At 39.9% G+C, this 14964-nt stretch overlaps 1 protein-coding gene across 4 annotated transcripts in view; it reads right to left on the reverse strand.

Moving 5' to 3' along the window:
* Positions 1-14964, reverse strand: part of mov10l1 (Mov10 like RNA helicase 1) — a 221507-nt gene that overhangs the window by 131902 nt on the left and 74641 nt on the right. For all 4 annotated transcript variants that reach the window (XM_055201125.2, XM_055201124.2, XM_073871734.1 and 1 more), the window contains exons 6-7: positions 7074-7261; positions 4760-4909 (exon numbers count right to left, since the gene is read on the reverse strand). In XM_055201125.2, coding sequence (XP_055057100.2) covers positions 4760-4909; positions 7074-7261 — 338 coding nt within the window. The remainder of the gene's footprint in view (positions 1-4759; positions 4910-7073; positions 7262-14964) is intronic.

A 14964-nucleotide genomic window follows, 5' to 3' on the forward strand; every position in this document is an offset into this window, starting at 1 on the left:
CAAATTCATCAAATATCGGCCGATTAATATCGGCGGCCGATACATTGGTGCATCACTAATTTAAACTTTCATTACTTAAAAAATACAGCTAAGTAGCACCATAAAACAAAATAATAACATGATAACAATAATAAACATGTTTTGAGAAAAATTTAAAAAAATGGATTTATCTCGTTTTACAACGAAACTCTTCAAATGCAACCTCGGGAGGCTTCAGCTTTACCCCAACCTCCCCCCCGTCACATTAGCTACAAGAGACAGAGACAAAGCGACAGGCTACCATTCATTTTCATATGGAAGGTGGGGCCAAAATAGACAAGGTGACTATTTTATGCAAATCCTGAGCGATGCGACAAAGCGACTACCAATCAGAGTGAAGGGGCAGCGTGACGTAGTTCAGTGAAAATAATTCAAGATGGCAGAAAATGCGTATTTCTGTATATATTTGATAAGTTTGGCATTTTATCTAATTTATTTTGTTACTTTTATCGAGAAATAAATACTTTTAAATCCAAAAACATAATTCTTGTAACTTAACAATACCTCTAAAGTGACTTTTGATACCGCTTTTAGATACTAGCCAAGGAATGACCATCAAGCGAATGCGTGTCGCTCGGTGTCGCTCACTTTTGTAGCTAATGTGACTCTAGGGTCAGACTGAGAAGTGGCCAGTGTGAGTGTAGTCTGAAAGCTCAAAAGGCGGAGCATGAATTTCAGGAATGTCCCTCGTCAGCGAATGTATTTCAAAGATGGAGGCACAACATGAATTTAGCCATTCGACGACTCGCCTGTATGTATTCTAAATAGCAGATTCTACACTTACGAGAATCAGGGGCGAAAATTTCATCTAAATGTTGGGGGGGACAATAAACATAAAATTTTTCAAGAATTTTTTTTGAAGGGGACACCAATAATACAGGCAAAATTGTACTTGCAAAGAAATGTGTACAGATAGAATGTTTCTCTTTCTCTATGAACGGACGCAAATGTAATTTTAATACACATGAAATGCAGAGGTGGAAAGAGTAATAAAATATTCCACTTAAGTAAAAGTAAAGTTACTTTAATAATATTTTACTTAAGTAAAAGTAAAGTTACTGGTCTAAAAATCATTTTAATTTTACTCAGAGTAAAAAGTTACTTTTACAGCGGGGAGAGCTTCTAGTATAGTTAAAAAAGGACAAGGAAATATAAATCTCAAACTAGTTGTTTTTTATTGTAGGAACATCTTTACATTTAAAGTGCAATAACAAATAGTTAATAAAATAAAAAGCTTTTTTATAACTAAGAAACAGTTATGGAATTATTTAATGATTTTTACAGGTGAGTTATGCACTTTTGAAGCAAAAGTAATATGATTCATCGAGTAAATACAATCACTATAGTAAGGTTGTAATTGATGTACTGCTGGTAACATACATTATTTTATTAAACTATATACCTAGTTTAAATGAGCATATCATGAGATGAGTGCCATAATATTTTTATCCTGTACACGTTTATTGTATTCTAGCTTCCCTGATCTGTGTACCCGATGTCTTTCAATCTCTCTCTCTCTCTCTCTCTCTCTCTCTCTCTCTCTCTGCAATGTCTGATGACCTGCGCATTCCCGAGGACGTTCTTAAGTTATGTTTGACTTGACACGAAGCTGCTAGACCTCGAAGGATAATGCGCATGTATTAAAAACGCGGCGTGGAAATTAGCGGTAAAAACCCGGTTGGCAATTCAGTCCCTCTCCATGGCTCTTTTTGCGCGTTCCCCCGCCCATCAATCAATCATCCATGGCGTTTCTTTATCACCTTGCTTTTTTGTTTTATTTTTTGCTCAGTAATGGATATGATTTAAAATGTAGCGAAGTAGCCTACAATACTTTAAACAAAACATACTTAAGTAAAAGTAAAAGTACAGATTTTAAAAACTACTCAAAACTCAATTACAGCAACGTGAGTAAATGAAATTTGTTACTTTCAGCTCTGCCTCACCTCTGCATGAATGCATAAAAATGTTTTCTTGTTCGTTTATCTGCTTCTGTTCTCATAAAACGAAATATGTTCATGTTTATATGTCCAGACCAGTTTTAAAACATATTAGGATAAACTGATAAGTGGTGGGAAACGTTGGTTTGTAGGTATATAGTTGATTAACGCGTCGGCTCCGTACACTTCTCAACCACCCGACTGTGTGGCGCTGGCAGTGGACCAAACCACTGTGAGGCAAGGGAGGGGGGAATCCAAATGTTTACAACGTTTTTGTTGTTGCTCCGTTTGCATTTGTATTGTTTTACTTCTTACACAACTATTTAAGTATTATAAATCATTAAATTATTTTCAATACACATTTTAATGATATATTAGTGGGGGACAACCCTCAGATGGGGGGGTCCTGTCCCCCCCGACCCCCCGTGATTTCCGCCTATGACGAGAATACTTTAATTAGTTGGAAGTAATAACGCATGAATGAGCACATATTTTTGAAAGAACACATTGGTTTTTGCTAAGAATAAACTAAAAAAACTACACAGTGTAGCTTTAAGCATGTTTTATTGGTGAAGTAACCATGTTTTTCTTTTTCATCATATTAATTGCCATATTTCCACAGTTTTATCATAACTAAAATACCATGGTGAGAGCATAGTAAATTTGTGGTTACAACAAATAAAAAATATGCTTAATGTAGTTAATTTTGTTAAGGGAAAATCATTTCATTTTAATTATTACATATCACCATAATGTTAAAAACAGGCAAGCAGTTTTTGTTTTTTAAAAATGGCAATACTTCCTGGCAAATAACACATACCGGAACCTGTATGATGTTGGTGAACAATTTTGCTGTCCATTCTGTTTTAAACACGCAACATTCAACATTTATTCAAACATAATTCATTCATCTTTCTATTTTGTTGCTGCTCTGATGCGCATTTTCCAGTTGAGTTTTCAGCATTAGCGACATCTTTTGGACCTTGATGATACTGCATCAAATGAGTCATTCTGGACCAAAGTCCTACACTGATTAATATAATTATAAAAGGCTTCGCTAGGCCGGATAAAAGTGCCCAGTAGGCGTGTTGCGATAGTCGGTATAACCGGTGATACCGTCTTCCACCGTTGTTTTGATTTTTTCCTGTAATTAAATCATTTAGTTTCATTAGAGAGAGCCAGTGGCGGAGTGGCAATTGGGAGAGTCGGGACTTTTCCTGGTGGGCCGGTAGTGTTTTAAGGCTGCGAGGGCTGGTCTGATAATAGCCGTGCTTTCAGTCTTTAGTCATGCACTCCTGCCACACTAAAACCTATTTATCATATATTTAATATGCTTCAGCGCTCAAAATGTATCTGGGCGCACCGCTCTCTCTATCAAGCCCGTCTCCCCAGGAGTTCTATCAGCCAATCAAAAGATAAAGAAAGAGGCTACACATCAGGAAATAGGGCTGTTGTTTCTGGGTAAGATTTAACGCAACAACCAATAAAAAAGCATAGCCTCGCACGCGCACAGAGGAATGGAGCTCGGTGCATCACTTTGAGCAGCACAAAGTCTGATCTCCTGTTGTAATGTTACAACAAATGCACAACTTTGACACAAACAATGACAACTTGACTGCTGTTAGAGAATGTTTCCCAGATAATCAGCATCAGTTTTTCACGAGTGTCTGCCAACAGTTTACAGCCTGTTCAATGACAACATCTGCTCAGAACACGTAAGTTAGTTTAAGCCTCGTTATATTTTCGTTATCACACGATGACTGACATTTTGTCACATAAAATATCTCTCTCCAAACAGGCTTAATAATTTTATAAGCAACTGCTTTGCAACCATAGTAAGCTTTAGCTTACCTGAACTGTTGACTTTAAGATCTTTTAAATAATAATTATTACACTTGGTATTTCATGTTGTTTTGCAGTCATTTTATTGTAATTTTAGATTTCAGCATTTGCTTATTTACAGCAAACCATTTTCTTTTTTCTTTTTTTTGACCAAAGAGGGTAGTGGTCTATGAAATTTCCCGGTAGATTTTTGGGTCCGCCCCTGGAGAGAGCAAACACAGTTCACACGCGTCATGTCACAGAGCAGCAGGTGTCAGATTTCATATATTACTTCAGAGTGTGCAAAGCAAGCTGACTGGCAAGACGATGGCAGAAGCCGCATGCTTACCCGCTTTTGTTATAATTTACATATATAATGTTTAAAATATGCGAGATTGTTTTGTTGTTGTGTTTTTTATTAAGAATAATACTAAACCCTTTATTCAAGCAGCGCTTTAAATGGAAAAAGAGACGGTTACTCAGCTTGGGACTGCAGATTTCCGCCACTGGCTCAAGCACTTAATTAAAACAGAGGTTGCACTCGCATTCCATGTGAATTCATAAGCGTTTTAAAGCAGCGTACGCAAACAGTTATGTCTAATTCAAAAGTGAAAGTAAAATGCGCACGTCTGCATGCGCATTTATAAGCCCCTCCCACCTGGTGATACCAGTATCCCAAGAATTGTCACGTGCTGATTAACTGGTGTGAGAATTCTGTCACCGCCCTAACCCTAGTGCCCAGTGGGTCACATTTGGCCACCTGTGATTTAGCAGGCTACAACACAAAACATTAAATGCTGCCTGACAAGACCTGTTTCTCACACAAAGCCACTATGACTACAGAACACTTGCAATATTATACATGTTATATTGTACAATATTGTAAGTGTAAGTCATATGAACTCTGAACAATTGATATCCACATAATGTGAAATAATAAAAGTGCAAGTTTGTGAACTCACTGGACCCAGATCAGCAGCTCCTTCCTCTTTCCTAGTAGGAGAGAGCCAAAATGGGTTTCCTGAGTGACTGCGAGCCCGCCCTTATTCTCCAGCAGGTTGTGGATCTCAGCATCAGGCATGTTCAGGACTGAGGTGCTTGTCTGTGCGTTACTGAAAGTCCAAAAAAATGACTGTGATAAAGTGAGCAAATATGGTAAAATAGTCAATGGGCTCAATAATGAAATCTCAGCTGCCAACTTTAGCTAGAGATACGTTTGATATTTTTTGTTGGGTTTTGTACATCATCTGAAAAAGGAACAGCACTCAGTTTAGAACAATGTCAATAAGGTTGAAAATTAAAGGCGGAGTCCATGATGTTTGAAAGCCAATGTTGATATTTGAAATCACCTAAACAAACACGCCCCTTTTTTAGACAAAAAAAATAACAATTTATATTTTTCCTTGCTTTAAGCACAAATTCACTTTAATTTTATATTTTTTCTTGTCTAAAAACTAGACTTATTTTTGTAGGTCATTTTGCTCATCAAGAAAATTAATCTTGATTTAAGAATATTTTATAAGATTTAAGAAGTCATTTTTTGCAATGCAGTAGCAGACCAGTGCAATCTCGTTGATTTCAATGGAAGCTTGTTACTGGAGTGGATAGAGGTCATTGTTTATGACAACCAGATTTAGAAATGAAGAGTTAAACGAGATAACCATCATTTTTTTTAATTGTTCAGAAATCTCGTTTTTTTGGTTGTGCATTCCTATTAATTTCAATGAAACTGCAGTTGGTTTGTTTTGATTTAAACCTTCATAACTTAAAAAATACAGCTAAGTAGCACCATAAAACAAAAGAATAACATGATAACATAATAATAAACATGTTTTGACAAAAATTTTAAAAAATGGATTTATAATACTCTTTAAATACTTCCTAACGACATCACTGAAAGAGATTGGCAACACACAGGCAGAAAGTTGCTGCTAGTCTGAATGCAGCATAACAGAGACAGAACTGCATGCTTTGCTGACAGAGCTGCTGTTGTGCAGTTTTGCATTTTAAAAAACTACTGCTGCCTAGATAAGCAAAAAAAGTTGCATGTTTTCAGTCATGTGTAGTGTGGATGGACATATTTTCTATAACGCAGTGGATACTACAGGATAGACTTAATTTTAAAATGCTGCATTAAAACAAATAGACACTAGTGTAAACATATCCCCAAAAAACATAGCGTTTTATACAATAGAGTGATACAGTGTTGTCTTAGGCTGCAGTCACACCAAAAGCGTTTATGGCAGTTGCAGGCGCCTTTTTTGAATGATATTCTATGGGCAGGGCGCGTTTGCGCGCTGTTTATGCGCGCAGAGCGCCTTGCGGTTTTTTGCCGCCTGCAGCGCACGCGTTTTTGAAGGAGCGCTGAGAGCGGAGAAGCGCCTGACGTCATTCGCGTCTTCCATTGTCCAATAGAATCAGGGGAGAGGCGGGCCTTACGTTGTGGTGAGGGAAGTTTACAGTTGCTTTGAAGAACCGGACTCCACTCGCTCACTCTCTCCTTTGTGTTTGTGCACCTCTCATCCTCAAACAAGGTCAGAGCAAGCGCCCTCTTTTTAAAGTTTCTGCTAATATGACAGTTAACAGCAAAAGAGCGTTCATGCTTCAATATTTTATTTGACAACCCAGCTGACTCGTCGGTTGCTTAGCAATATGAAAAGCCGCGTCGCACTGCTCTTTTTTAAAAAAGGCAGTGCGTCGCACCTTGCGTTTGCAAGCGTTTAAAGCGCTTTTGGTGTGACTGGCCCCTTATACAGCATTAAGTAGCTATGAGCTGTTGGATGAAATGACACATGTATTTGTGACAACCATCGGTTTCTTGACATGGTTTAAATGAGTTTTATATGAAATAATAATATAATTAGAAAAGTATTTGCCAAATGTAAGAAAAATCAAGATTTGTGATTTCTGAATATAGTTAGAATAGAGTACATGCACTGTAAAAAAAGATTTGTTGGCCCAACCTAATAAAGTAAGCTACCTGGCCGGCCCAAACCCCCGAGTTAACCTAACCCAAAAACACCAGCAAGCAAAAAGTGACAGACTTGTCTCTTTGCGCCAGCCAACACCTCTAAGCCAGATCAACCCAAAATCTCAAGGCAACCAGGCAAACCCACCTTACCATGCCAAACCAACAAACCCTCTCCCACAGTGTGTAGGATATTTCGTAAAAGAATAATGTAATAAGTAATATAAATGTGAAAAAGTGAAATCTTTAAGAATGTAATTGGACAATAATAATAAAAGCATTATTAACGTAATGTGCAAAAAAGTCACCTGTGCTGAACAGGGGTCATGCAGAGAGCTCTCCAGCTATAAAGTGACTGACTGCTTTCCAGCACCACCACATTCACTATGTCTCCCCTAGCAGGTTTGAAGCCAGAAGGCACTATCAGAGACTCCATGCTGAAAAACACACTGTCTTCCACAACACCACTCCTGCCAAATATGCATGTCACAGCCACCTAAGAGACAACAAGAACATACTTGAGGAAACACAGCTGCATTTTGAAAATGAATTAATTATGAATCTCATTCATCAATTTAATATTTTATGTGGTGTCAATGTCCTGCCTATATACCAAGGTTCCCTTTCGGGAATGATATCTCGAAATTGCGTCAGAAGCTGATGCTATGGGAGGTCCTCCCTCTTCCGATTTTCTGAAGCTATTTTTATAGAACAACGACAGTGCACTGGCCAATGCCTGCCATGACGACATACTGAGTCATGGCTTCGCCACTATATAACAACTGTCTAAAGGCATATCCTCACATTCTTTCTCTTCCATTCATGATACTGAAGCGTCGGCGTAGAGTATCGCACACCTAACAGACGTAGGCCACCATCGCAACCTCGGTTCCCTAAGAAACGAGAACGAAACATTATGTAAGCTGCAGTGTCACTGCTCAGATCAGCTATTCTTTTGTTCAGTCGAAACATCTGAGGATGTCATTATATAGCAGCTAAGCCACACCTCGTCGTCATGGCAGGCATTGGCTACTACACTTACTTTGTTCTATAAAAAGAAAAACGGAAGAGGGGAGGCCCTCTCATATCGTTAGCTTGTCTCATTCCTTTTTCAAGAAACCGAGGTTACAATAGTAACCAAATCGTTCTTTATACCAGGGTTCCCACTATTATGACAAAAAAATGTAATTACTAGGGATATAATACATTTTTGGTATTTGTATCAAACTATCATACTAAGGACATCACAGTTCAGTGAGTGCACAAGTACTGACAATAAAAACATGGAATTTACCCCGATCCAGTAGGAGGCGCACGCAGTAATGCAACGCTGAATAATAACCGGCAGAACAGTGAACAGAGCAGTGGAAGATCAGCAAATGCCTTGACATGAGCACTTGAAAGCAAAGCCCACTAGATAGAAGAAGTCAGTGATGCGCGGGACAATGTATAAACAACTCGCCCGCAACTCAGACTGCAAAAAAAAAAGTTGTACCCAACCCGTTCCCTTGCCCGACCGTGACCCGAATTGCTTAAAAATATTTTGGATGACTCGTAACCGGGGGTGACCGCAGGAACCCGCTCATTTCGGATCAACCCGCGCATAACTGGTAGGGGTGTAACGGTTGTCGGTAAAGAATCGAATCGCCCCGTTACCCTCACACGGTTCAATGCATAATATTTGATTCGACCACGCATTTCTAATATAGTTTGGTGAAAAAACAATGCATAAAACTGCTATTGTATAGTTCTGAATAAGCTCTGCATGCTTATGTGAGTGTACCTGTCCAATCAACTCGTAGTATGCAAATCTCTTGCCAACCTCACAGTTCCTCCTCACATGTTGGTGTGTGTGTGTGTGTTGCATACCATTTAGCACAGCAAGCAAAAGAGAAAAGCCGCTAATAGAGTGCCGTATGCTTAAGGCAATACATCTAATATGACAAGGCACTTTTATTGCGCCGCCCCCAGCAGGATGTTGTTGATAACACGCAATCGCAGGTGAGACCAAAACAGCACACATTGCATTCTGTGTTTAAATGTTAACAAACTGATCTTGTGGAAATCTTGAAGATAGTGGCATAGAATATAAAAAGTAACCCAGTGTTCTCAGCTATTTTATGTTCATGTAGTATGATAATTAGGGATGGGCACAAGTACTTGATAGCTCGAGTACTCGAACGTGGCATTAATGATTAATCACAAAAACGATGTTCATGTGGGTTATTTATTTATTTTTTTGTGGTTATGGCGACATTTGGATGGCTGATTAGCATTACAAGCACGTGCGGTAGTTAGAGTTCTCAACGGGTTGGGCTGAACTGTGAATACAGTACAGAACAGGATCAAGCATTAAAGGTCCCATTCTTTCTGTGTCTTTGAAGCTTTGATTGTGTTTATAGTGCGCAATATAACATGTGTCCATGTTTCACTTGTAAAAACGCTGTATTTTTCACACAATTTACTTCTGTATAGCGCTGTTTTTTTACTGTTCTCAAAACATTCTGATGTCTTCCTTGTTTTATGAAGTCCCTCCTTCAGAAATGCGTATCGAGTTCTGTTTGTGTAGTTTATTTAGTGTGTTTTGATTCGATAGCAGCTTAGCTTAGCAGAGCCGTTTGAGCCAAAGCTGGTGACTGACGTATTCCTGTGGGCGGAGTTCAGTCAACAAACTGTTCTAGTGACGTCATTAAAGCAGGAAATAGAGGGCTGTAGTCCTAACCGCCCGTTCGCTATAGGCTTTGAAAGAGGAATTCTATTAAAGAAAATATATCACCTGGCAGTGAACTTTGAGCTTTATCATTTTACAGGTATTATTTATGCTATTATAGCAACATTACACACTAACTAGGGTTTAAAAAAATGGGATCAGGAAGAACGTGGCCTTTAAAAGGTAAATTGACAACCAAATTAATATGCAGTGTGTACGGGATGCCATGCGTATTTAGGTGCACATTTTCGAGATGTGACCTCATGTTGCTAGTGGTCGTATGCTACTAATTGTAACAACTTTATCAACAATTTTACCTCCTACTGACCAAAATCCAAAGTAATGCCAGACATGGCTTTTTAGATTTTGGGGGGTTAAATCACTTTCTCTGCTGCGGTCGACTTTCTGCCATCTTTCATGCAAGACGTGTCAATTTTCAGCAGCTGTGCCAGACAGTGCGACTCCTGTGACATGTCCCTGAACCAGGCGCACTAGCACGCCCATTCACAGAGCAGACAGCCACGCCTATACTACCGTGTGTATTTTTTCCACTTTTTATTCGAAAATTAATTTTCACCTTGAAATAATAACGTGATTTGATATTATTTAGAATAACATGAACCATATCATTGATCAGGAAAGGAAAAGGGGATTTTTTAGAGTGTAGACAAGATATTATTTAAACGCACATCAAATAATAATTTCATAAATGTTAATTATGAGACATGTTAAGATAAACGAAGCATGTCTATAGTGTTACAAGAAAGTAAATCAAATTAAACCAGCTTATTGTGATCTTATGTGATCTTTAGCTACAGACACATATCTGTGTCAATGCCTGCTCAGTCTGTTAGATCTCAGATTTCTCTGGAATTTAGTTTGAAGCTTGCTTGAAGTGTTAATTTAATTAGATTGTTGCTAATTTATGATCTATCAGAGGACTCAGAAAGAGATTAGGATCTTTGATGAAAGCGTTATGAGCAGACCCTGGCCCCCCTGCTGTTGGTGGCATGGGGTTAAACTCTTTAAGGTCACAATTTAAATCTGATAAAAATCCAGACAAAAATACCTCCATCTGACGTCCGGCCAGATGTTACAGTGGTAAGAGCTTCAGACATTTTGAGGGCAGTAGTGTGCCAAAGTGCGCCTTCCATCCATGTTCCCTTGGCTCTAGTCTTGCTTTTGGGGTTCTGGCTGTTGCAAGCAAGTGGCATGCCGTATGAACCAGAAAAGCCCCTTGTTGGATGTGGCCTCTGATCCCACTACTGGTGCCCAGACATAATGACTACCATTTAACACAGACTATCACACCAGGTCCAAACACTTCACACTCCACCAATGCATCATCCAGGGCAGAACCACGAAGCAGTTTTCCCTGGCATCTGAGTAGAACACGGGTCCAATGAAAAGGGCCCATGCAGAGGAACAGATCCTTGAACTGTTCTGTCTCATGCAGGAAAATATCTACAGCCAGAGCAAACATGCTCGCATCACACCAAATCGCCATTGATGCCTGATTCAGTTGCCTGTGAACACTCTGGAAGTTGGTAAGGCAATGTCTGACATTGGCAAGCTTAGGGCGCACTCACATTATCCAAACCAAACCATGCCCCAGCGCGATTGTCACCCCTCCCTACTCCCCCAGGTGCACGCACTCACACTGTACTTTTTATCTATCCAAGTCCGGGCGCGCTTTCCTCATTAAGATGCGATTGTTTTAAAAAAAGCAGGAAGTAAAGCGCTCTCTTAACACTGGAACCCACCGTTATGATATGTCTGTGTTTTTTATTAGGAGTCGTTTGGTGCGCGATTACAGACAGCCCTCTCACGTCATCATATTGCTTAGTTGATCTGTCACGTGTGCAGCACGGACATTCACGTAACCCCGCTGCATGCATCAAAAGGTTTTTATGGAGGCAGATGAAGGTGACTGCTCAGGCGCGATTGCGCTCACACCACAGCCTTCCGCGCCTGAGCCCAAGTGAACCGTGCTCCGGCCCACCTCTGCAACCCGGCCGCGGCGCGATTAACCAATCCGTGCACGGGCCCGGAACAGAACGATCACACTAGTCAAACAAACCAGGCTTTGGGGGTCAAACGCGCCCGAGCGTGGATTGGTTTGGATAGTGTGAGTGTGCCCTCAGAAATGGGTCTTGATACGAACACGCATAATCGGCACCACAGCAGATGAGACAAGTGTGTGCACAGCAGCCCATATCAGAGGTAGGGTTGGGAATCGTTTCAAATTTATCGATTCTGATTCCAAATTTGATTCTGCTTATCAGATCCGATTCCTAACGATTCTTGGTTTCGATTCCAAAGAGGTGAAAAGCAACAACAGTCAAGCCTTTATAATAAGCCTTAAATATTTAGTAATGGCCATTACAGCTTAACACAATAAAGGCAACATAAAAACTTATTTAGGAGCTATAAAACAAACAAACATGGCGAGGCTTAACAACAGAAATGCATGCAGCCCTTTCACTATAAATGATGTGATTAATCTGTAACACTCCTCAGTTTTTTCTGTGTGAGCCTTCCTTTTGAAGGGAGGGAAAAAGGGGTCTCAAGTGTAGCACGTGCCAGCGCTGCACCCACACTACTGTCGGCGGCATCTAATGAAGAGCACTCTGCAGAGTCGACACTCTGTATAGGCAACGCATCAAACAGGGTGTATTTTTTTTTTATTCGATACGTTTAGCCAACCGCAGATCCTTTGCCATATTGCTGGTGACACCCATCTTGCAAAATAATTGTTTGTCACAATAATTAAACTTAGCTTTGTCTTTTTTCGATTTTGCAACCTCACTTTTGAGCGCCTTCCACCACGGTCCATTATGGGAACTGACCAAGTTTTTGAGTGAACGGTCCTGCTCACTATGCACAGATGGCTTTTGGAACTCAGGTCTTGGCAGATGACAAAATTATGTGACCGTACGGTCTGGATTCGATAAGTGGAATAGAAATATTTTTTTTTACAAAGGATCCGATTCCTGTCTTATGGATCCCATTTCAGAATTGAGTCAAAATTCAATTCCCAACCCTAATCAGAGGGTCTCCTGCTGATGCACCACAGCGAATCAGAATGATCAAGAATTTTCGCTTTCCAAAATCCAGTTCTTTGATGTTTTCAGGATGCAGCAGCATGTCTGGTGGCAGGGCAGGTTGAACCACTGGCTTGGCATGGTGAAATACCTCTTGGCATGGCAACTTTGTCGGCAAGATTGGGTCAACATGGCTTAATCCTGTGCTTGACACTGGAGGCTTATAAAGAGGTCTGTTCACTGTGGTGTCTTGGAACAGTACTAATGCTGCATAGTGTGAACCCTTGGTGCCAGACAGTGATAATTTATCAGCATAATCAGAGTCGTCCATGCCTGCCATAGTATAATCCTCCCTTGTACTTGGTATGGGTGTCTCTCCGTCATCTGAGCATTTCACAGCATAGCTAGCGAGAAAACTGCGGGCAGATCTGATTGTCTGGTAGCTTGAACATGAACCAATCCTGTTGAAAGTCGTCTCCTCTTCTATACTTGCTGCGATCTCTTGCATAAATGACATGGCCAAGAATAATATGCAATGGGGTTCCCTTTACTCCACTGTGAATGCACAAGTATTTTGAAGTGTGATAGAAATTTTCAATTTGATTTTTATTGTTCTATATTTTTATTCTTCTGTATGTATTAAAGGCGCTCTAAGCGAATCTGCGAGACGTCAGTTGTTGTTGATATTTGTACTGCTTTCAAACAAACGGAGCGTAGCTAACTCCTCCCCCTCCCTTCTGTGCTTTCATGAACGCGCCCAACCCTCACCCTCAAATCCTTCTTGTCGTTTATTGGCTGGAACACTTTGTTATGGTTTCTGTTTGTAGGTTTGGCCATTGTGTTTATATTGAAGTTTGTGGAGCCTGGGCTGTCTACAGAGATCGCTTTTTTACAGTTTGATCAGCGGACAGGCAGCAAGCAGATAGTGAGGAGATGTTTGCTGTATGTAACAAAAAGTGTTTTGTGGTCTAAATGCGTGAATCCGCTTAGAGCACCTTTAAGCTGTTTTTAAATGATGCATGAGAAAGTAGTTATTAGCTGCTCGCTGAGTAAGCTGCCAATATGTTTATCAGCTAGAACTTTCTGTCCAGAAGAGGGGTCTCCAACACGTCGCTCGCGAGCTACTGGTAGCTCATGTCTTAATTGCGGGTAACTCGCTCATGGGTTTATTATTTATCTATTTTCTGTGTTTATGTCAGCATTTGGATGTCTGATTAGTGTTACAAGCGCCTGTGGTATTAAAGACTGGGTGCGTACCCACGCAACGGCCGGTGTGGGCCGATACGACATTGGTAATCGAATGAATGAGCTCAATGTAAACATGAGTAAATGGAATTATCAAACGTTTATCTAAATACTATAATTACATCAATATGATTCAGAATTACGTACGACATGGTTTAGATCTTTTGAAGTCAGATTTTAAGTTGCGTAATGTTAAAACGTCATCTGCAAGCACCAGAAAAGACTTACATGCCTGTAAGTCAAATAGTTTTGGAGCTGCAAACATTTTAGTGTGGGCATGTCATTTTCATGATTAAAGCTAAAAATAGGGGTTAGGAATAAAATGTTGAAGAGTAACTTAACCCTAAACCAACATTTTTAGTTAATGATCTGTAAGAATGGGGCTTTATTAGTGCTGTTCATTGATTTTAGTAAGTTTTTGACATCTGGATATATTCAATACTACAATATATGGTGTAAAAAGGTCTGCATGCTGCCCTCTTCAGGTTGAACGGTGGCTACTGCAGTTGAATTTTCCTATTGGATGTTGGGTCCAAAAAATACCTTGTGACGCAAGCAGGTTCAAGCTCACCACGCCCTTGTTACGATCTCACCACACACTTGGTACAAGCTTAGTTCGTCCCCTCTATTTCCGTTGGGATCTGCCCACTTTTCTTGCATTTTTCAAATATTGCCAGTGGGTGAAGTCACTTATTGTTGTCTCCCATGATGCTTTCAAGTCAGTGCTGTCACAGAAGCGGTCTTGCAGACCAAAATCTACGTCCAGGAGCACCTCTTTCAACTTGGTGCCTGCCTCTCTAATTATGTACTGATTCTTCAGCTTGATGGCCAAATCAGTAGCGTTAATGTCAGATGAGAAAAAAATGTCAGATTCATTCATCCTACTGTTGGGAGTGAATAAGGATTCAAGAACACAGCTTAGATTAATCAATTCTTTTCTTCTCAATAGATGTCAGTTTGTGAGAATGGGTGTATGACTTGTAGCATTTGTTGGTATTATGGTAAACAAACATGCTATTATCCTCATCATCATCCCCCATCAGAGTTTTGATATGATATATAACCACTTTGTTACAGATTTTAGCAGCTTGTTTGATTCTCTCAACGTCCTGTCTTTTCACTTGTTAGAGGCAATTTATTATTTTAGCTATGCATTTACTGAATGAGCACTATGCTGTGTCCGAACTGATTGCACTATAT

Source organism: Misgurnus anguillicaudatus, chromosome 2, assembly GCF_027580225.2.
Source record: "Misgurnus anguillicaudatus chromosome 2, ASM2758022v2, whole genome shotgun sequence".
Lineage (NCBI taxonomy): Eukaryota > Metazoa > Chordata > Actinopteri > Cypriniformes > Cobitidae > Misgurnus > Misgurnus anguillicaudatus.